At 35.7% G+C, this 23,729-nt stretch overlaps 3 protein-coding genes and 1 long non-coding RNA gene across 5 annotated transcripts in view; 1 reads left to right on the top strand and 3 right to left on the bottom strand.

Moving 5' to 3' along the window:
* On the bottom strand, positions 1-16,908 carry zgc:154054 (Alpha-1,3-mannosyl-glycoprotein 4-beta-N-acetylglucosaminyltransferase B-like). The gene is made up of 15 exons (XM_056262434.1): positions 16,821-16,908; positions 13,204-13,356; positions 13,000-13,131; positions 12,104-12,237; positions 10,739-10,785; positions 10,526-10,639; positions 10,358-10,433; positions 10,150-10,264; positions 9,517-9,647; positions 9,323-9,430; positions 6,342-6,538; positions 5,442-5,520; positions 4,495-4,570; positions 2,203-2,315; positions 1-73 (listed from the first exon to the last, which is right to left on the bottom strand). Exons 1-15 carry the CDS (start codon positions 16,906-16,908, stop codon positions 56-58), a joined length of 1,581 nt encoding a protein of 526 aa, XP_056118409.1. The 3' UTR covers positions 1-55.
* The window catches only part of LOC130095686 (uncharacterized), a 9,538-nt gene continuing 2,706 nt past the window's right edge, over positions 16,898-23,729 (top strand). The window contains exons 1-3 of one of the 2 annotated variants that reach the window (XR_008808149.1): positions 16,898-16,983; positions 21,257-21,379; positions 22,565-22,685. This is a non-coding gene — a long non-coding RNA (uncharacterized LOC130095686). Of the gene's footprint in view, positions 16,984-21,256; positions 21,380-22,564; positions 22,692-23,729 lie in introns of both variants that reach the window. The other variant, XR_008808148.1, reaches the window with a different exon arrangement.
* On the bottom strand, positions 19,075-20,109 carry LOC130095685 (saxitoxin and tetrodotoxin-binding protein 2). The gene is made up of 5 exons (XM_056262435.1): positions 19,945-20,109; positions 19,703-19,851; positions 19,555-19,619; positions 19,359-19,469; positions 19,075-19,265 (listed from the first exon to the last, which is right to left on the bottom strand). The coding sequence occupies exons 1-5, from the start codon at positions 20,059-20,061 to the stop codon at positions 19,108-19,110; spliced, it is 600 nt and encodes a 199-aa protein (XP_056118410.1). The 5' UTR covers positions 20,062-20,109; the 3' UTR covers positions 19,075-19,107.
* The window catches only part of mmp17b (matrix metallopeptidase 17b), a 9,436-nt gene continuing 6,111 nt past the window's right edge, over positions 20,405-23,729 (bottom strand). Inside the window, exons 8-12 of the mRNA XM_056262433.1 lie at positions 23,464-23,590; positions 22,884-22,954; positions 22,525-22,674; positions 21,532-21,801; positions 20,405-21,426 (exon numbers count right to left, since the gene is read on the bottom strand). Of these exons, the coding sequence (XP_056118408.1) occupies positions 21,092-21,426; positions 21,532-21,801; positions 22,525-22,674; positions 22,884-22,954; positions 23,464-23,590 (953 nt within the window). The 3' untranslated portion in view covers positions 20,405-21,091. The remainder of the gene's footprint in view (positions 21,427-21,531; positions 21,802-22,524; positions 22,675-22,883; positions 22,955-23,463; positions 23,591-23,729) is intronic.

The raw sequence follows: 23,729 nt of genomic DNA on the forward strand, positions 1-23,729 counted from the left end.
CAGGGGGTATTACACGTTACCATGCGGCTCACATTTCTCCTCTCTCCTCAACTCATCAAACTTTAATAAAGATCTGTCAAAGAGAGAGAGACGTGACTTTTAAGCAAACCTTAGATACTGTGTCACAGCTGAAAACAAGGCTATTGTAACTGCCAGAGACTTTCTCAAAAAGGCTTTTATCTAAAGACAAGATTTAAATGACTTGCTACAAGTTACACAGAACTAAAATGTCAATAAAATGGTGAATAATAGTGACTAAAATGGAGAATTTTCTAATAAATCATCTTTAGAATGATTTAAATCCACCTGTGATGATTTATACTGTGAATGAATTTGCAAGAATTTTGCAAAACGTATGCAAATTACAGAGTACAGAGAACTGATGACAGAGATGGTCATTGTTTCATTGTTGTTGATCTCTTAACTAAAAAAGTAGACAAATACATTTTCTGTTTTAGAGAAAATATTGTACTCTTGGTTAAATTACACACGTGCTAATTTTAAGTGCAGAGATGTTAAAAGAAACTCTGCAAATATCAAACTAAAAACCAACATATATTTGTCAATTTAACCCTTAAAAGCATACCTTGGGTCTTTAGTGACCTAGGACATCATTCACTACCCTCCTCCTCATTCATTTTTTAAAGTTAGACAAGTGTAAGTATATGTTTTTCTGCACAACATTAATTGAATCTTTGATGGCTGAATAAGTGCAATTCACCTTTATTCCACAAAGTGGCAATGTCTGATACACCATGATAAAGTGATGTTTCACTCATTATTACCGCAGGCAGAAAACAAAAGAATATTAAGTATCATCAGCAAAACTTGAAATGGCTCAGTAATTTACTGCAAAGCAAATACTGAACGCAATCAAATATTAGTGTCACTGTCCCTTCATGGTGGATCTGGTGAAGAAGCTGTCAGCGATCAAAATGATTTTGAAGATGTTGAAAATGATAGTTTTGACTATATGTTTGAGATTGCGAATATGAGCCAGATGCTGAATGTACTGGGAAATGAGCTCCGATGAGGACAGTGATGATGGTATAAAACATCTGGTCAAACTGAACCTTTCCGAGCTTTTATATTTGATATATAGTTTTATATTATAGCGACAGGTAAAGATTGATCCATGTTAGATATAGATCCGGGTCGCTAAAGACCCGAATATGTAATAATGATTGGCGAAACATTCATGCATTTGAGGGTTTAGTTGCACCTTTGTTGTTAACAAATTTAATTAAAAAAAATGTTTTATTAACCGATAAAGGCCTGGTTTCACAGACAGGGCTTAGATTAAGCCAGTATTAGGCCTTAGTTCAAAAAGGACATTTAAGTAGCTTTCATAAACGTGTCTTAGAAAGAAACATAACTGGGGTGTGCATCTTGAGACAAAACAATGGCACTGACATATTTTAAGATATCTCAGTGCAAGTTGCTTTCAGTTAAAAGAGCTCAAACATGCATTTTAGTCTGGGACTAGACTTGAAACTTGTCTGTAAAACCAGGGGTATAATGCAAATTTAGCATGAGGACAATTTGACTTAATTCAAGCTTTTGTGGTTATACAAAGGCAAAAAATGAAAGAATATTGAAAGAAATATGTCAAAATTCTAAAGGGAATTAGCAAAATCGAGCATGAAGTGAAGTTCCTAAACATAATTTTGGGAGGAGCGAATCCACAATTGTGGCCATTTCTGCCAAAGTGATAATGATAATGATAATCTACTGAAAGATACCATATTAAGAGTCCTTAGTTTCTAATGATATGAAATTTTAAGATATAATTTTCCACTTTTCTAGTCTTTTGAAGTGATGAGTTGGAGAATGCTAACCTAGCTTAGCATTACATTTGAATGAAAGACCCAATAAACCGCCCTGACAAGCCCTACGAGTACTTGACTGGATTTGTTTGTCACACAGATGATTTGTGACCTTCCTTACTTTCATTTGATTTTACTGTAAGGTACAAAAACCTTACATACATATATGTCCTAACAAGCCATTGTGTATTTCCATTGTGTATTTCCCTGGTGAAATGTCAACAAAATTGGGTTGGGTCTGCATTTCGGTGTAATAGAGTTACGCAATACACATGTGAGCATGCCTTTCTCTGAATTAAGTGACCGTTCTCTCAAGCCCTTCCCAAATTAGTGAGGCATGTTTCTAAAGGTTATAGATGATACGAATGTGGTTCACCTCACTGAGAAGAACCCAGACATCAGAATCAGAGTGAACCAGGAGTCTCATGGCCGCTATTTCTGCTAAAGCTCCATTCACTTCTCCCTCGGCCACTCCATTCTTGAAAGAATCTACAAACACAAACATTGTTAACATCTCATCACAAAGTACACGGAAACCGCTGCCTCTTTCAATTTACATTGCATGAAAAGCGCTTGATCCCAGACATTGGCCTCACATTTTTACATAACCAGTTTTTGTTCTCACATTTCTTATTGTGGTTTGTCCAGAGGGATGGAATCGAAGTGGGTGTGTGTATTACAGACATGCACATTCATACTCGCTCATGTTTCCGACCAGTTATTAACCAATAGTGTCTGATAACCTTGTTTGATCATTAACAGTCGTAAAATACAATGTCATGGCTGTTACATCGTTAAATTTGATCCACAAACCAATAACCCCTGTTGTCATGAAACCAATATTTCAGTAGTAAATCAAGAAATCTAGCTGGTTCTTAATAAATGTAATAAAATTTAAATTCCAGATACTTGATGCTTCCATTAATAATCCTATACAGTCTTTTAGAGAACAAAAATATTGACCAATTTAAGTCTCACAAGCTTCAAGTACATGTACACTATACTGTTAAAAAGTTTGGGGTCGGTAAGATTTCTGAATGTTTCTGAATGTTGTCTCTTTATGGTCACCAAGGATGCAAATATACAGAAATTTTTTTTTTATATTGTGAAATATAATTAAAAAAAGTGTTTTCTATTTGAATACATTTTAAAATGTAATTTATTCCTGTGATGGCAATTCTGAATTTTCAGCATCATTACTCCTGTCTTCAGTGTCACATGATCCTTCACAAATCATTCTAATCTGCTGATTTGCTGCTCAAGAAGCATCTCTTATTCTCATGGTTGAAATTATTTGTGCTGCTAAATATTCTTTTTGGAAACAGCAATACTAGGGTTCTTTGATTAATCGAAAGTTCAGCATTTATTTGAAATAAAAAGCTATTTTTAATATTATAAAAGTTTAACCGTCATTTTTGATCAATTTAATGCATCCTTGCTGAATAAATATAGATTCCGATAGATTCAGGAAATACACTGTCATAGCTTCACTGTAAAAAATTATCGTGATTTTAACGGTAAAACACTGTAAAAATGCTACAGTGAAAAACTGTTAATTAGTTAACAGAAAGTTTCCTTACTATAAACGGTAAATAACTGTGATATATATAATGGTACATTTAATTTAACTTTACTGTAAAATACCGTTAAATTTACAGTTTTTGGAAGTGAAAAAGAACAAGTCATTGTATAATTTACAGTGAAAAAAATGTAAATTGACATTCCCACAATTCCCTGCGTGACACTTCACATTTGATGTATTTTGTTTTTAAATCACTGTTTCTTCATAATTTTCTTAGTTTTTTTCTAATCAGTTATGTACATTAGGGTTTTATGTTACATTTAATGTTGTTAAATTAATGCTTATTGCATTTTTTAAATTTCAACATGTTACCATGATGGTGTTTAATGTTTGTGTGAATGAAACTGTGCAGCTTCTGTATATTAGTATTAACTCTCTTGTGGAAGAGTTGCTTATGATGAGCTTTGGTTGACCATTTGACTCTCATCACTGCTGTGATTGTTGACTGTCAGTGTATTACAATGGAAAAAACAGATATTAATACTTCCAAAAGGTCAGTATATTAACATTATATCAGATAATGAAATACGGTTTATCGCTGTAAAATTATATACGGTTTAAAGTTGTAAAACCCAAAACGTTGCTACCGTATTTTTAACAGGAAAACTCTGGTAACCACAGCTGCCAGGGTTTTCCTGTAAATTTAACAGGGTTTTTTTTTTACAGTGTTCAGTACACTCAGTTCCAGAGCTCAGTGCACTAGGAGAAATAATGCAGACGTTCAAGAACTGTTAATGAAACAGGACGTCATAAAAATCATTCAGCACTATTACGAAAAAAGGAAGAAAACAAACAAACCAACTGAACCAGTTCTGAATAAGAACCGGTTCTTGATACCTACAGACTTCACTTGCTGGGCCAAATCTTTCAGGAGTTTCCTGTAATAATCATAATTATCATCACAGCTAGCTTGATGATACTCATATCTGACTAGTATCATCACTTTTTTTTTATTACTTGGTAAATTACTTTAACAAATGAGTGAACTGCTTGAATTTATGCAAACTTTTACAATTGAGGGACAGAAAAAAAAGAAAAGAAAAGAAAAGAAAAGAAAGAAACAGGAAATCAATAATGGTTGTGTACCTATCTCGACAAAGCCATCGGGTGAGGGTTTACAGCAGGATAATTCTCCTCTCTCCACCTTCTCTTTCACAGAGTTCTGTAAAACAGACAGACATGCACTTTTCAGCACTTTGTACTTGGGTGCAAATGAATAAAAAAAGGATGTCCGTAACATATCAGGAAGTATGTCCTAAAATCCTAGTCTAGCAGGTTTGAGATAAAGTTTGAGTGATGCAAAGCTACAAATTTGGTTATGGGTGTCAGCTTTCTGTTGGTTTAGATGGATGACTAACAAGAAAATGAGCAAGGCATTATCACTGCAAGCAAATGAAGACAAATGTACAGAGAGATAAAGGGTGTAGTACTAGTCACATACGTCCCAATGTACAATGCAACGTCTAAAGCTACTGTATGACAATACCTACATATCTTACACAAACAACAGAGACTAAACACAAACAACAGAGACTAAACACAAACTGAAAACCGCCCATTTTTCTGAGGAATTAGTTCTGGCAAGGGATTTCAAAGAAATTGAGGGATTTCAAAAAACTTTTCAATAAATACTCAGGAAGCAAACCAACCAGCCAGATGAACGGCAAAAAAAAAAAAAAAAGTATAATAATAAAACTGTATGCTTAACATCTTTTATGAGAAAATTAACTACAGTCCCATGAATCACAGTAAATAATGTAATCAAATAAAACAACACAATGTAAAACTATTGTAGGAAGACTCAATTATGTCATGTACAATGTTAATAATGTTTAATAATATTTCACAATATTACTGTTCTTACTGCATTTTGATCATATAAATGCCACCTTGGTGAGCGTAAGAAATTTTGTTGTTGTTGTTGTTGTTTAAGTTAGTTTTTCTTCCAGAACCCAACACTTTCAGCTCTATTTGCTGAAAGCAGATCTTTTGAGTGTTACTTTGACAAGAAAAAGTGTTGGCATGATACTTACATTAGTAGGGAGCACCTCCACTGTTGTGTTGTAAAACCGGTCACCATTTGTCTCAATATTGCCAGATCGAAAAAGGTACCTGGAAGTAAGTGGAAAATATATATACACAAGTTAAATCAGTCAATGGAAGTTTCATTGTAAGTCCATTTGTGTTACACTGTGTTTTTGTTTTCGGAGTCGAAATGTTTCTCCTTCCACAGATGCTGTTGTTAGAGTTAAAAGTTTGAGCTTGTATTTAACCCGGAAGATACCTTTAAACTTCACTGATGACTGGTTTAGGAGGTTATGTGTAGTCAAGTTATGTGTACAAATTAAAACAATCCATTGTTTCTCTGTCTTTTGTATTCGTTTAAACAGCCAGGAATTTCCCTGGGCTCATTACGGCACTCTTTGTCAAGTGACAGATGCACCCATTACTTACAATTTCTCTGGTACTGAGAAAGTTCAGATTTCTTTACAAGGCCATCGCCAAAAAGCAACTAAATTTTAGATCCTAACTTGATGCCATTTTAGAGCTTCCTAAAACTCTTTTGTGTGTGCTTAAGGGGGATTTAAAAAGATTGCTGTCACAGTGTATTCAGCTCCTGAACAAACATGGGCTATATAGAATTTCGTGCTCAAAAGGAGATTATACTGAAGCCACTGGTTCACATTTTTTCAGCAGGGCAAACGTACTTAAATATAAAAGCACTCGAGCAGACAGCTGGGTACATTTACACTGCTGCTGGGCTTTTACTTCTAAATACATCCAAATAAAGAGATATTTACAATGCACACAGATGAAGGGATAGTCTACCCAGAAATGTACCTGTAAGACAAACTAGAACTTTAGCAAGATTGACTGTACCAGTTTAAACTTATGTATACTCATCACATAAATGTCATTTGCTGGTGTCTCACCCTTTGACAGCTTGAGGTGTGGAAAAAGTGAAGAGAATATAATCTCCTCTTTTGGGTGTGAGGCCCCAGAAGAAGTCCTCTCCGTTGTAAGCTCTCTCCAGAGAGTGAGACTGATATTTCTCCAGACTGCTGCTGATTTCTGCAGATGGGTTATTATTGTGGCCTTTATACAGCACCTGATTCCCAAAATTTTTATCCTGCATATGACACATAAATACAGACAAACACATAAGCTCTGATCCAAAACCTAGCGAGTTTCCTTGCTGTATATTGTCAACACAAGCAGCTGCCTTCTAAGGCAGCATCCTAACTGAAATGTAATCGAATTAGTGAGTGATTTAGAACGCTCTCTCAATAGGCATCATGTGAAGCACACAGTACAAGCTAGTAATTCATTTTTGACTGAGTTTCCCATCTTTTCTGGACATGTTTAAAACGTTGTATTGCTGCACCTTTAATGGTACAGTCTCTTTAAAGGTGAAGTGTGTAATTCTTTTTGACGTTATAATCAGCAGTCTCCAATCTTGTTCAAGGGGACCCATTGTCCTAAGTGTCCTAAACAAACACACCTGAACCAGTTAATCAAGCTTTTCAGGATGGTTTGAAAATCACATGCAGATGAGCTGAAGCAGATTTGATATAAACTTTGTAAGACAATGGATCAAAATCACCCCCTATACCCTTAAATAGAGCACAATTTGAAGGGACAGTCATTTGTAGTGATGTCGTAAACCACAGTAGGCATTATCGAGTGCACTCATTCAATCAGGTTAACAGTCTGACTCTCTAACCATTAGTCCACGACTGCCCCCACGGAATAAATGTTTTCATTACTACTGGAGCTGCTAGTTTGCTAAGTTTAAAATGATTATTCAACAGAAAGCACAAACTATGCAAAAGCCCTTCCAGCACACTCAGTGTCTGAGTTCGCTCACTCGGTTTCATTCACTCCTTCAAGCGACTATATTACTGGACTAATGTAGGGGATGGTGAATGAGGGTATGGGGTCGATTTTGAACACAGCTCAGGAGAAGGCTTGAAGACGTCTGGTTAAAATGCTTCCTCCTACCCCAATTTATTTTCCATAGAGAACTACATCAGCGCTGCATTTGACACTGTCGATCACAACATACTTCTTGACAGGCTGGAAAACTGGGTGGGGCTTTCTGGGATAGTCCTGAAATGGTTCAGGTCATACTTAGAAGGGAGAGGTTATTATGTGAGTATAGGAGACCATAAGTCTGAGTGGACATCCATGACATGTGGAGTCCCTCAAGGCTCAATTCTTGCACCACTCCTATTCAACCTGTATATGCTCCCAATGAGCCAAATAATGAGAAAGAACAAAATCTCTTACCACAGCTATGCAGACGACACACAGCTCTACTTATCCCTATCGCCTAACGATTACAGCCCCATTGACTCCCTGTGCCAATGCATTGATGAAGTAAACAGTTGGATGTGCCAAAACTTTCTTCAGTTAAACAAAGACAAAACTGAAGTCATTGCGTTTGGAAACAAAGATGAAGTTCTCAAGGTGAATGCACTCTAGGGGTCTAACAACTAAAAATCAAGTCAGGAATCTTGGTGTGTCTCTAGAGTCAGACCTTAGTTTCAGTAGTCATGTCAAATCAATAACTAAATCAGCATACTATCATCTGAAAAATATTGCAAGAATTAGATGCTTTGTTTCCAATCAAGACTTAGAGAAACTTGTGCATGCTTTCATCACCAGCAGGGTGGATTACTGTAATGGACTCCTCACTGGCCTTCCTAAAAAGACCATAAGACAGTTGCAGCTCATACAGAACGCTGCTGCCAGGCTCCTGAGCAGAACTAGAAAATATGAACACATCACACCAGTCCTCAGGTCTTTACACTGGCTCCCAGTTACATTTAGGATTGATTTTAAAGTATTATTACTGGTATATAAATCATTTAATGGCCTAGGACCTAAATACATTGCAGATATGCTCACTGAATATAAACCCAACAGATCACTCAGATCATTAGGATCACATCAGCTAGAAATACCAAGGGTTCACTCTAAGCAAGGAGAGTCTGCTTTTAGCTACTATGCCAGCCGCAGCTGGAACCAGCTTCCAGAGGAGATCAGATGTGCTCCTACAGTAGTCACATTCAAATCCAGACTCAAAACACATCTGTTTAGCTATGCATTTACTGAATGAGCACTGTGCCACTGTGTCCGACTGTTTGTACTGTATTTTATTTAATTTTTTATTCTAAACTGTTTTAATTATTCTTATTTCTTTTGATTATTTTAATCTCTTTATTCTTAACTGTTTTAATTATTCCTATTTCTTTTGATTTTTCTATGTAAAGCACCTTGAATTACCATTGTGTATGAAATGTGCTATATAAATAAACTTGCCTTGCCTTGCCTTGCCTTGCCTTGCCTTGCCTTGCCTTGCCTTGCCTACATGTAACCCATTTGTTGGGTGACTTCCCAAAATAGATAACAAAACAAATGATGAAAAATAATAAAAACCATCATAATGCATTGGCACAGCAGAAAAAACACACTTCACCTTTAAGATGAATCACTTGAGTTGTGTTATTCCGAATTTGTAAGTCACTATGGAAAAACGTGCCAATATAAATTATGTAAATGTCATGTTTGCAATGTAGATAAGCTGTTGTCTAAGCCTACAGACCTATACTACTGTTGGATGGTTTAGTAGGTAGCCACTATTCTACAGGTAATGCTTCTTATATTATGCTACTATAGTTTTTAATACTATTTCTAATTTGTTTTTTTATTTATATTTTCTATTTACTTGGCAACTAGCTTAAATAAAATACGTTTTTTTCATTGATTGTATTTTTTATTTTATTTTTATTTTAGCAAAAATGTTTTTTTATGGTTTAAGTTTTAGTTTTAATTTACTGAAACTAAACCCTAGCATATACAGTATACACATATGAACAGCTTCATACAAGGAAGTGGACATTTAAATTACCTTTAGGTTTTGTATTTTACCGGGCAGCGAGGAATGCAAACCAACATGCTGAAACAAGGAGGGCTTGTAAGCTCTCTTCAGTCGGGCCTTCTCATCACTGCAGTGTTTCTAAGTGCAAAGAATTATAATGATAAACAATGATATGCCTTACATCAATCTCACTGAAAAACAAACAAAATTATACCCAAACTTACTGAGTCTTTCTCTGGGTTACACAGTTTAACCCACAGGATGTGATCAAGCAGCCAATCGATCGGCTTGTCTTTGTGGAACATCAGGATGAACTCCACAATCATTGGCAGATCTGATGAGCGAAAAAGCTTGCCTAGAACATGAAAAATCAGCGATATGCTTAAATTCATGCTAGGACACACATAGCATCACAGATTTGGTCATAGTAAATAGTATACATGAAGCTGAGACACTAACAATGTTCCTTCAAATATGAATAAACCTGGGGTACGTTTCCCAAAGCCAACTACAAACAAAGCCCAATAGAGTTCAATGGAACTTGCGACCAAAGTTGGCTAACGATGCTTTTGGGAAACGCACCCTTGGTTGATTTAAGAAACTATTTAAATAATTGAGAGCATGTGAACTGAATTGTTCTTTTAAGTGCAAATACGTCCATAAGCAAATTCTAGCAATAGATGTGTTTGTTTTAAAACCAAGAGGGCTTATATTTCCTTTCCACTTCTGGAACTGACACTGACTGTTATGTTCAAATAACAAAACGGTGCATGAATGAAATAACTGAACAAACAGAAATGGTGGGAGAGAAGAGAACAGGATAGGACATTAATTAACGGAGAGGACAACACACTGACCAATAAATCCCAGCTGGGAAAACTCCAGGAAAAGCCACTCCTCGAAAAGCACCAGTTCTATGTATTTTTTCATGGACTCAAAGAATCCTTGCTTTGCTACAATATCATCTTCTAGCTGAAACACATATGCAAAAATACAGACTGATTATAAAAACAATGAAACATAGAGCTATCAACAATGAGTTGTATGGCGTTGTCTTGGCATTACCTGGAGATAGTAAGTGCCCTTAAACTGCGCATACAGCATGAGGAAACTGTAGTCAAGGTTCTGCTTGGTCCTCCATCTGTGACCAATAAAACAAACGGATCACATTAATAAACTATCTATTTCCAATTACCTACAGTATTTGCACAACAGCACAAGCGAATCTCTAACCTGACTCGCTCCTTAGGGTCTCCAAAAGTTTCCTTCAGTTTACTGAAGTCTGGGTAAAAGTGAGGAGATGGAGAGATCACCTCAATCAATCCAGAACTGACAGCATTTGGGAGACTACACAGAGTGAAATTGTGATCAGTTACTTGCACAGCCAGCTTACAGAAAGATGAAACATTTCATATGGAACACATGAGTTGATAATGAAACACTCACTTGGTCTGTACACTCTGTACAACAGCATTCACAAAAGTTGCATTTGTCTAAGAGAAGAATGAAAATACATATCAATGAAAAGAACAATAAAATAGTACCATTCGAAAGAAATTATACGAATGCATGAAACTGATCAAAAAGTAACAGTAAAGACATTTATAATGTTACAAAAGATTTCTATTTCAAATAAATGTTGTCCTTTTTAACTTTCTATTCATCAAAAAACAAACAAAATATTAAACAGCACAACTGCTTTCAACATTGATAATAATAAGAAATGCTTCTTGAGCACAAAGTCATCATTAGAATGATTTCTGAAGGATCATGTGACACTGGAGCAATGATGCTGAAAAATTCAGCTTTGCATCACAGGAATAAATTGCATTTTTAAATATTTGAAAATAGAAATGACTTATTTTAAATTGTACAAATATTTCAATGTTTTACTGTATTTCTTATCAAACAAATGCAGCCTTGGTGAACAGAAGAGACTTCTTACAAAATTTACTGAATGCTAGTGTATTGTAAATAATTATTATGTGTACTAATTCTAATTCTAATAATTCTAATTCTAAAGTTTAAAATAAAATCTAAAATAAAGATTCAACAAACCAATTAACATATTTAATAAACAAGTAAAAAGTGCACCAAAAAGGAGAAGAGATTAGATATAAGAAAAAGAAAATTAAGCAGAAAATGTTATGTAGCACATTTAACAAATTTTTAGCACAGCTACAACATTTATTATTAATTGTGCCAACAAATTCTCATTAGTTCAGCTCAGCCAAGTCTGACTTTTATAACTTTTTTTGTAAACAATTTTGCTGATGTATACATCACCAAAATGCTTGGTTACAAAATCATATAGGATTCATCTCTATTGGAGCAGAAAGTAAGGCCAAAGACCCCATTCCTCTTTTTTTTTGGCCAATAGCCATTCATTTATGTGAACCATGGTTTCCTACGTGCTATTGGTAGTCAGGGGCAGGTGGTATTTTGGTAGGGGTATTCTCCTTCTAGAGAGCAAGAGATTGGACAGAAATTTGGAAACAGTGCAAGATTTGATCAAATCTTTTCCGAAAAGAGCAATACTGTCAATTAAGAAATTTACTAGCATATAGATAGCCTCAAAGCTAACGGCCAAAGAACTATCTTTGGGGTCTTCTTCATTCACAGCTCAAAAACCCATATATAATGTTTGTCAAAACAGAAAACAGAAAAACAACATAAAACCAAATGAAACAGAGAGGTTAAGAGGAATGAGATAATGTAATACCATAAAGTTGAATGCAGCCTTACCAGAGCAATAAAACAGATAAAGCTAGGAGAGATATAAGAGTACAAAGAGCAAATGTCAAGGGTTACCTCGGCAACCAAGACTACAATGACAATATCTTTCCTCTCTGCAGTTGAAAGGTCATATAGGAGAGATTGGAGTGTGTTCACTAGATAACTCTGTTTCTGCCTGTACACGGTGGGCACTCCTAACACCAGAGACACTGCAAAAACAGTTAAACACTGTGTCAGCTTATGTCAGCCTATGGTGAATGCATTACAGTGATAAAACATTTATTGTGTATGTGTTCTAAAACCATTAGAAACAACATAACTGAAAAAGTCAAAAGAAACATAAAAGCACATGTTAAAAAATTTAATAATTTTTTTTTTAAATACAATACAGGACATTAGGTTTGTAGGGCTTGCTAGGCAGAAAAAAAAGTGTTCAAGTTTCAGCCAAGCTTAGGTTTTGATTACAAATGAAAGGCTGCAACAGAGATGCTTTGCTGCTTTCATAACACTAAACAAGCATCAGGAAGTTAAAAAATGCATAAACACCATCTGCAGCGTAACAGCAGCTATAGGTCATTAAAAAGATGTACAAAAGAGCAATAAAAAATTTAAATAAGGATATTTAAGTAGCTTTTATAAACATTACTGGTGTGCATCTTGAGACAAAACAATGGCACTGACATATTTTAAGATATCCCAGTGCAAGTTGATTTCAGTTAAAGGGATAGCTCACCCAAAAATGAAAATTCTGTCATCATGGGTAAGGGTAACCAAAGGGTAACCAAAATGACATCATTTTCATTTTTGGGTGAACTATCCCTTTAAGACAGCTCAAACATGCATTTTAGTCTGGGACTAGGCTTAAGCCTCGTCTGTGAAACCGGGCATAAGACATTGTTTAAATCTAATTCAATTGCAAATTGCAAGCACTGCAATTATACAATCGCAAAAAGCTATAATGGGAGACAGACCTCCAGTGCGTCGCTGCCCCAGGTGAACGATGGGTTTCAGACTGTCCTTGTGCTCTTTCAGATGAGGCAAGTAGATGAGGGCATTAGGCTGTGAAGGCAACACGTGCGGAATGACTCTCTTTTCTAATATAGCTGAAAGGCAGATAAAATAGTGAATAACCAAACAGACACAAATATTACAGAAGGAAAAGTGCTTGGACTCACCTGAGGAGTTGCTGATTGTGAGATTAGATAGAGCAATGCTGCGGTTTTGTAGGTGGCCCAGGACATTAAGCAGCTCTTGTGATAAGACCTCCCCGCGCTGTTCTGCCCGCAGTAACCTCGCATAGACCAAACGCAGCTGCAATGGCAAGTTCTCTGGAGAATAGAACACCAATCATCTCTGGATGTGAATTGAAGGGATGTTGGGCCCAAAACAAGTTAACCCTTTAGCTGTCACCCCCCTTTTTGAGAATTGATGTGAAAATGCACTACCCAAACTTAAACGGTTGTAATTCATGAAGCCTTTGTACTAAAGACTTGCGGTTGGTCTCTTTTAAAAGAAGACTCTTGGCAGATTATTGCTGAAGTGGAATAAATTAATAGAATTAAATTATTTAAAAGTTATTGAAGTTTAAGTTTATTGTTATGAAAATATAATAAAATATTTATTTTTCTTTTATTAAAAATATATATAAATTAATATAGGTTTCAGCCTAAAAATGACAGAAAGTCAAAGCCATATATCTAACCAAGTTGTGTTCCAAATTTGAAGTTGATATCACAAACATTGAAGTTCCCATGAGATTTTGTTTAGGCGTAATACCAAAAATACCCACCGGGTGCCATTGCATTCCATTGCATTCCATTGAATTTAATTGTATGCATTCTGCCATAACAAATTAATAAATTTCTATCCAAATATCACTTCTGTCACTAAATATGGAACCTTGAGACTCAGACCTTTCTGACAATATGTGTTTTGTCAAGATTAGAACATTTTTGATAATAAATTTTGAAAGATGATGCCCAAAAGGGGAGGGGCCTAATAAAAAAAATACTGTTTCTATGGTAACGCAACGTCCAATTTCAAAACGGTTTTCACAGGATGAATTCTGAGTTCGTAGGCTTTCAAATGATACCTAATTTATGATAACTACTAAAATATGTGATATAATAATAATTAAAAAAAAATATATATATATAATAATTATTATACTTTTTAGAGGACTTTTTACTTTACTTTTTAAAATATAATTTTATCTTTTTTTATTGACAAATACTAGATTATGTTTTATTATGAACTTTTAGCATTAAAAACCAAGTTTCAATTATTAAAAGTGTGTGCGTCAACTTTTTGTGACAAAGGTCAGAAACTCCTGTAATGACGTAGATTTTTTGAGGCGCACTCTTGTCATAAATTCATATATTACTATTCATATATAATTTGTAAGAAAAAAACAGCGCTAAAATATCTATTAAGGAGTCTTAGACCTTTCCAACGATATATAGTTTGTCATGACTAGATAAGGATTTAATAGTAATATAGTGAAGTAAATTTAGGTTGCCCGTATACGGGCAGGTGACAGTTAAGTTAAGCTTGCTTTATCAACAGCATTTGTTGAATTCACAATGTTGAATTCACAGAAAATAATTAGTTCCTAAAAATATGGGGGGGATCATGGTACATAAAGGACATTATAATAGAAATAAATGTGACCAAAAAAAAACCTGTGCATATGATGGAGGCCCATAATATACAATTTATATCAAACATCATGTTTAAGTTCTGCCTACAGACACCCCAAGCAGCATGCTTCCTTTGGCTTTCTGCAGACAAAAAACAAACAAAAACTATGCCATATAACTTTATCTTTTAAGGAAGTCTGCAGTTTTGAATAACTGCTGTTACAGATGGTAGAAATACCCATCTCTGTTAATGAGCTCCAGAAATTCCTCTTTGCTTTGCTGCACTTTGTTGTTGTGGTTGTTGTTTGGCATTTCAATATATATGATTTGATATATGTGCATTGTGAATACACATACGATTTGATCAGGGCTAGTCAATTACGTTACAAGTCCGTTCCGACATAATTAGATCACTATATATAGAGATTCTCTGAGTTCACTCATCCACCGGAACTAGACTCGCGTACGGCCGTTACCGAAAGCAGGATTATAAAGTTATAAATAGGCTATGTATATTTTTCTTACAAAAATGTATTGCTTCGCTTCAGAAGGCCTTTATTAACCCCCTGGAGCCGTATGGATTACTTTTATGATGGATTTTTTGGGCTACAAAATCTCAGGTACTATATAGGCCTACTCCCATTAGAAAGCTTGGAAAAGCCAGGATATATTTTTTAATATAACTCTGATTATGTTTGGCTGAAAGAAGAAAGTCATATACATCAAGGATGACTTGAGTGAGTAAATCATGGTATCATTTTCATTTTGGGGTGAACTACCCTTTAAAGGGTAACTAAACACTGAAACAACTTTTTTTAGTTAATGATCTGTAAGAATGGAGCTTCATAAATGCTGTTCTTTGATTCGAGTACATTTTTTGACATTTGGGTAAATGAAAAGCTACAAACACCATCATTTAAGCCCCGTTCAAACCCCGTTCACTACACGTGACCAAGCGACGCGATACCATTCATTTCAATGGTGAGTGGGCGACTTCCGGCGACACGCGCGACAGCGACCGTTGGCGACCGGATGGGGCGTGTCTGGCGACGCGACAAAGTTGAGATCGGTTTAACTTTATGCAAATGGGGAGCGACTTTCGGGAGCGACAACCAATAGGAGCGGAGCGCGTATGATCCTTCTCCACATCATTGGATGTCATTCATAAAGGCAACCAGTAGTGGGAACTCCCACTAGCGACCTCATCGCCAGCCACTGGCGACATGCAGCGACAAAGTCGCTTGTAGTGTGAACGGGGCTTTAGGGTTAAAATAACTGTCCCCAAACATGCTAGAAACATAATAATCCTCACACCAATAATGATCCGGTCATAGACTTAAATCCAAACAGCGACTTTTTTTTTTTTTGGTCGGGCAGTGTATACACACACATTGACACATACACGATGTCACAATGCAATTTATTAACGTGTTAAACACATTATTTGTCTAATTGAGTGTTTAGAATCTTACTTTCAAAATCACATTTTTCAAAATATTTTTCCATCTTGGAAAGGGCTGGACAACTTACAAGAAATTCCTGCAATGCGGGTGTGTCTGGCGAACGGGAACGGGACGCTGACGTTCATTCCACCACGTCCTCATCATTTGGCAACAAGTGTATCTTACTAGAGCTATTAGTAAAAGCTATTTCAGTTGTGGTGTCTGGTTATAGCTCTAAACCAGGGGTGATCATCTTCCCGCACAGTTTCGATTCAAACTTATAGGCTAATGTAACATCTAGCTCATGGGTTCTTTAAAACGAGCAGGATTGGATCTCTCTATTAAAAAGCCCAAGATTGCTTCTCTCTTTCTTTCTTTTTTTTTACCCTCACTCCACAAATAAATTAAAATATAAATATAAAATATCATAATTTTAAATAAATGTATAGGCTATATTTCTGTTTACAACTTTCAAAGTTGACGTATCTATCTATGACAATTAAGGTTTCCGTCTCTCAAAAAGTATCAATTACTTATAATTGGCATTGATTTACACCTCAATCAGACTGTCAATTCAGAGAAATTGACAAACATATAGTAAAAAAAGAAAAAGAAAAAAAAAGTGTTAATTTAAAGATTAAATGACTAATATCTAATCCGAATAATTTAGAGGCCATCCACACAGGAACATTATAAGATGATGACACTAACCTGATTTTGACGTGTGCCAGGAGGTTAACATCAACACACATAGTACAAAACCCGCGAGGAAGAAAAGTTTGCCATGACAGGGCCTCATCTCATCCCAGGAATACAGGAACACTGCTCGTACGCTCTTAGGAAGGCAAAATCCTCAAGATACCACTAAGAACAGGTTAGCTGCCGTTTCTTCCCCGTCTGGTTTAACTGGAATAATGTTTCATTAAAAGTCATTTTAAAAGGACTCCTACTTTGTCCAACCCGGGTCAGCTACATTCATTGTCGCAAAACGAGCTGCCAACTGATGTTATAATATTGCACGAGGAACTAGTAAAAAAATATAATAATCCGTTCACACCTTTAAACGTGCACGGATCCGCACCTGTTCAGCTCATGAATATTCATCCAGTCGATGCATATTCATGAGGACGCTGCTGCTGCTAGTGGGGTACTGTTAATTTTAACCTATTTTGCTTAAATGCCTATATTTCTATCTGTATTAGATTTTGATATTGGAATATTACGTGTATCTGCTTGAATTTAAAGTAGCTAGTTTAGAAAATAATTAAAATTATTATAACGATCCCGTCTATAGGCCTACTGTGTAAATGAATGTCAAGACCAAAGAGTTTTGTTTACCATACATAAATAGCCTATAGAGAAATATGGACATTTTACTTGTTAAACATATTTCATTTACAAATAATATTATGATTTGCCTAACTACCAGATCTATCTATAACTAACCAGAAACAATGATTTTTCCAGTCACAGTCAGACATGCCTCAGACAAGTTGGCTTAAAGATGGTTTACAAGTCTCTCAAAGCTGTTCTTCAGGGTGGTCTAACCGGACTTCCAGTCTGACTGGTCTGTTTGTAAGGTTTGGACATTTATAGGAGTGACCTGGAGAGTTCGGATTCCATGGAGGATTATATGGGGGGAAAGTGACACCTAGTGGTGAGGTAATTGGGTTACTAATTATTTGCACCCAACATTGATGGTAGTCTCTAACAACACGGAAAACGTAAACCTGTTACTAGATTTGATGTCATTGATTTGCTTTGACGTGTAAATAGTTGCTCTCGCAGCTTCAGGCATTTTTTGTATCCAAATGCAAGACCAGATGTGTTAAATAATTTAAGCAAAATTCATATCAACATTCTTCTTTATCATGAGCAGGATGTTAGTTTCACCTGGAAAGCATCTTCTGTATTTTATACTTGCACAGAATGTCTGTTTCTCTAACATGCCTGCCACATAGTACTTCTCTATCTTTTCTGAAGTGATGCAACAGGTTCTGTGAATTGGAATCAATTGAGTGCATAAAACTGTGGGCAAGTCCTTGTCAGAAAGACCATGCGCCTTTAGAAAGGAGGACAATCCCAAAAGATATAATCTTACCCACAGTCACATTTATATACACTACCGTACCGTTCAAAAGTTTGGGGTCAGTGAGAATTTTATTTTTATTTTTTGGAGGAAAGAAATCAATACTTTTATTTATCAAGGACAGTAAAGACATTTATAATGTTACAAAAGATTCTATTTCAAACAAATGCTGTTCTTTTGAACTTCCTATTCATCAAAGAATCCAAAAAAAAAAAAAAAAAACTGTACAACTGACAGACCAACAACTGTTTCAACATTAATAATAATAATAAATGTTTCTTGAGCATCAAATCCTCATATTATACTGATTTGTGAAGGATCATTTGACACTGAAGACACTGACACTGGTGATGCTGAAAATTCAGCTTTGATCACAGGAATAAATTACACTTTACTATATATTCACACAGAAAACAGCTGATTTACACTGGAATAATATTTAATACTATAACTGATTTTTGTTGTATTTTTAATCAAATAAGCGCAGCCATGGTTAGCAGAAGAGAATTCTTTTAAAAGTATTTCAAATCGTACCGACCCCAAACTTTTGAACGGTAGTGTATATTTTTTTCTGATAAAGTTTTATGAGGTACGAATGTGACCCTTTTTTATCCCGGTTTATTAAAAATGCACACCAAGATGAATAACAGACACGTTGTTCTTTAGTGGTTCTTACATTTTATTTATTTTGTGCAGCAAAAAAGAAAATGTCAATTTACAGTGTGCATTGTATATGTAAATAATTGCATATCAATTCATTATGATTTCTTTTTGATTTGGGAGTTAAATTATGATCTTGACATATCATGAGTTAAAATTAAACTGAATGTTTTATACAGATTTAGTAGGCCTATGCAAGAAGTGATGTTGAATCTCACCTGACCAGGATCTAATTTCTCTACATCAGAACTAAAATCGGAGGTTTTCAATGAAAACTACAAGTGCTTGAAACCCAAACTGACCTGTTACACCATCATAGGAGTACTGGGCTTCTCTTTTGAATCCAAGACACTCAGCTTGCTTCCAGTACATGTCCATGTCAGACTCGGTTGGGTTGCTCTCTCTCTCTGCAACGAGGAAAACATCACACACAATTTGTCATGAAATGCAGTACTGTAACCTTATGTAATGTCTACATCTATATGGATTTTGTGACTTACTGAAAAAGTACAGCGTTTTTATGGTCTCATTTTTGAATTGGCTGACGAAGCTCATGGTGAGACACTCTGGACAGGACGGCAAGAATTTTCCCTCTGATATTGCGTCAGTCTCTGTGGATCAAACAACAGTATAACATTCTTTAGTGCTCGGAAGTCATGAGTTTGGACTGAAATGAATCCGCTTTTGTTAACTTACCATTGGCATAAAAGGTACTGTCTTTAAGAACTGTGTTGATGGTGCTAAACTCACATTTTCCTTTCCTGAGGGGGAGAGTGATCGGATTCAGAATTCTGGTCATAATGAAATGTATTTAAAAACATGTTTAAAAACAGGACAATCTTACAGCATGTTCCCTTGACTGAGAGATAACGTGTTTGCAAGTGTAAGAGTGCTTGGGCCAAACTCCATCCATGAGCTGTTCACAGTCTTCAATATATCTGTAAAGAAGTGGTGATCAGCTATGCCTTCAAGGAAGATCCATTTCCCCATGATCTGTTTGGAAGAAAATAGAAGCTGTGAAATTTAAGTGCCTTATTGTCTTATTTAAACTGCTGTAGTGTTTGTTTACTTTGAAAGAATACTTACAATTTTGGAGTCATCCTCCAACGTTAGTGGCGTTGTGAGCTCCTCACAGCCTGGCAGAGTGGCCTGATTTAAACTAAACAGGCCCAGAAAAGCAGACAAAACCACCAAAGACAACATTGTAGAACTTCAGAAAGTTATGCTGCATCGCCTGGGGAACAAGTACTTTAAATAGAACTGCTTATCACACATTATCATCTGGTTTTTCTGAAGTGACGCAACAGTTGTTTGTGATGCTATAGCACCACTAAACCGAAATTATTAAAGTGGGAAAAACTTTGGACTTTAGGGACCAGGAAATTCCCGAGGTAACAGAGCATTCCAGTATTTAATAAATAATGCTCCTATTTCTCTCTTTTTTTCCATAGTTTTTGGGTACATAAAAAAAAAAAAAAAAAAAAGAATAAAGAAATGTAATATTTATAAAATATATTATTGATAAAAGTAGATTCCATAAAATATTTTACAACAAATGTACATATCATTTTTATTTAGATTTTATTATATAATTATTTGATCATCCATCCCACAGTAATAAATTATTTTGAAAAAGTACATTGGTATTTACCAGTAGTATGACAAACACAGTCATTTTTTCTTTGCACTTTATCTTTAATCTAAATTCTCACACTATTTTAATAAGGAGAAATCATGAATAAATCACATTTTGGAACCCAATGGATGCTCTCTGCATCTTCATGATCAAAATATGTATAATATCATCATGCTTTTAAACTCTAAAGCTTCTGAAGGAGGCGTATAGTATTGTGCTTATTTGCCTCCTTCACAAGCTTTAGTGAACTGACAGACTCTGAACTGTAATTCATTAACATCAGGCATTTTGTTGATGTTTGTTTTATACTTTTTTGGTTGATGATATGAACAAGAATGTGCTGCAGTATAACTAACCTAACTTGATAATTCTAAGGAGGTTTAGCAACTGAAACTAGAATTAACAGAGAAATAAGACCAGCGTTTCGGTTAGGAGTTATTGTACGTACAACAACAGAAAAACACGTTTTGATTTTTAACTCATCTTGCCAACTATTTCCATATGTCTTCCTTTGGTCAGAGATTAAAAGTCAAGGAAAATATAAGTCATTTTTGGGTATGATTGTGAACTTGAAAGTGGAAAAAATTAAAGTGACGGTTAACAAATCACAGTGATCAGAAATAAAACGGGCAGAAGTAAAATCGGTCCAGTTTGAGTCACTGCACTGTTTAGACATGGACAGTCCCAGCTATGAGGTTTATCTCTTGTTTTGTCTTTGTGCCTGATCTGGTCGATTATTCTTTGCCCTTTCTGCTCACGAAGCTCCCGTTGACCATAGTGGGAGATCAAAGAGATGTCACCGGGGCTGTAAGAGGACGGCTGAGGGCAGTCCAACCAATCGGCGGCCAGAGGTCGGGGGTATCCTTCTTCAGGGGCTGAGCCTGGGTGAGTAAATTTCCAATAGGAGTTGCCTTTGAAAACGTAGGTCGAACCTGATTGACGTAGAGGATAAAAAAAGTCAGTAGTGTTGTGAAACACTGTTACACATACCTCCGCATACAATGCTGTATTGTATAAATATTCTAAAAGCAACACACCCTTGAAGTCTCCAGCCCTTTCTCTCTCGTCATCATTCTCAGTGATGATTCCATTCACTCCTCCTTCAGTAAGATCTCTCCAGACTTTGCTTTCCTCTGAGCTTTCTCCTTTTTCTCCGTCCTCTCTCAAAGGCCCCCACACCACACCCTGAGTAGGGTCCCAGTGCAATCCTTGCCACAGTCCCTCTGAGTCCTCCAGAGCCAGAGTAGACAGAGGCTGAGGGAAACCGTCTTGGAGTGACAGATCCTTGAACAGCCAAACCTGGGAACCTGCACATGTGTGTTAAATAAAAGTAGCAGGGGTTTAGGAACCATCTAAAAAGTGTGTTTTCATTTTATGCGGATATATCAGCCTGTCTATATAAGTTATATTTTTACAGAGTGGCAATTTACAAATAGACACTCTTGCAAATAGCCCATCTTGTTGGCAAAAGCTATTTACACTGACTCCGCCCACCATTGTCTGTTTGAGCCAGGCCAAATTACAAAAGAAATCCATGTTGTAACAAGAACAGTGGCATGGTGAGTAATTATAGAGGATTTAGCTTTGACACAACCAAATCCGCCTTTTTCTGCTGCCATTCTTCATCCTTTTCCCCATTGCATTTCAGTTCGGAAAAGCATTTATTTTAAATAAAAATTTAAGAAAATATTCGAAAAGTGGAAATAGGTGTAGAGTTGTGCTTTAGGGATAGGGACAAGTAAGGTCCCAAAAAGGCAGCATCCATTTATGATTATAATAAATATAATCATGTACACTGAATATGTTGTTGTTATTGCATACTGTTTTATAATGTACAACACTATTTACACTTAAAAATACTGCTATTTACACTTAGTGTAAAAATTATTTAATGCTATTTGCACTTAACCATATTTTTATTCTTTGCACTGAGACAAGTAAAATAAATCTTTATTCTTTAAATTAAATAAATGAACTCACAAAAGTGGGGTTGAAATCAGCACAAAAATGTGGGTTTGTGGGAAACTGACCACTGATAAAGATGATGGCATGATCTGTGTGTCTCTCCAGAACCGCTCGCAGTGGAGGCAGTGAAGAAGGAAGAGCCGACCAAAGTCTCTGTACAGGAACAGCCCTGACTGACACGAGACCACCTCTGCTCACTCTCCACATGTTCTGCCCTGCAAAATGTGTGAGGGTAAGAGAGATATTTAAAAAGGGAGAAATAAGAATAAATTATTTTTACTGTATATGGTGACACTGAATGAATGGATAAAGTCTCTGGTAGACCAATAACAAGATGAAAACACAAAGTGGAGGAAGTGGTTTTTTTTAATACTCCAAACTCTATAAATTAGCCCTAAATTATTTAAATACTTCAAATATCTACCTTTGAAGAAGAAAATCTCTCCTCGAATCTTGGCAACTGCATCAAAACTGGTGTTACAGCGATCCACAGAACTTGATTGAGACAAAGTGAGACATTTCAAAATATTTTTCTCTTCAATAAAATACATTTGAACAAACTAACAAACATTTTTCCAAGAAAAGTTTCCAAGATATTTAAATATTCAAATTTAGATTCATGTCTTTAAAATCAGCATAAAACAGTGTTCAGGACACATTATAGTTCTGTAATGTGATGTATCTAGTTAAGGCAGGAATACATCACACAACTTTTGCCCAAATGCACCATGCATCCCTCCTAAGAATTTTTTTTTTTTTTACTAATAAGTCTGGTATAGTGTATGATGTCGTTTAGTGTATTTCCTAGTGTTTTTATTTTGTAAAACATACTCCAATAATATAACATTTAATTTTAGATACAATACAAAATACAATTTAAAATCTTTTCATATTATATTTGTAGTAGTATTCCAGCATTAGGCACAATAAAGAATATGCATTAGTAAATAGGCTCAATTTTGATTTGACGTTCAATTCAAAAAGTTTTATTGATCCTCTCTTACCTGTCCAACTGACTGTGTGCATGCCTGTACATGTGTGTGAGTCTGTGTATTCCTCCATGCCGATGACGCAATTGAGCTTCCGTCACAAGAAGAGGCCTGTCTGTTGGAATATGGTCACCCCTCTTACCTGAATTCATAAACACACACACACACACACACACACACATGCAGAATAGATTATTTGAGTCTCATGTACATGATATTCAGATTTCACATGAATCCCATGAGCTATAACTGCCGAACAGAGATTCCAATCGAGGAGTTTA

The sequence above is a fragment of the Rhinichthys klamathensis genome, unplaced genomic scaffold (assembly GCF_029890125.1).
Source record: "Rhinichthys klamathensis goyatoka isolate OS25496 unplaced genomic scaffold, OSU_Roscu_1.1 h1tg000192l_1, whole genome shotgun sequence".
Classification (NCBI taxonomy): domain Eukaryota; kingdom Metazoa; phylum Chordata; class Actinopteri; order Cypriniformes; family Leuciscidae; genus Rhinichthys; species Rhinichthys klamathensis.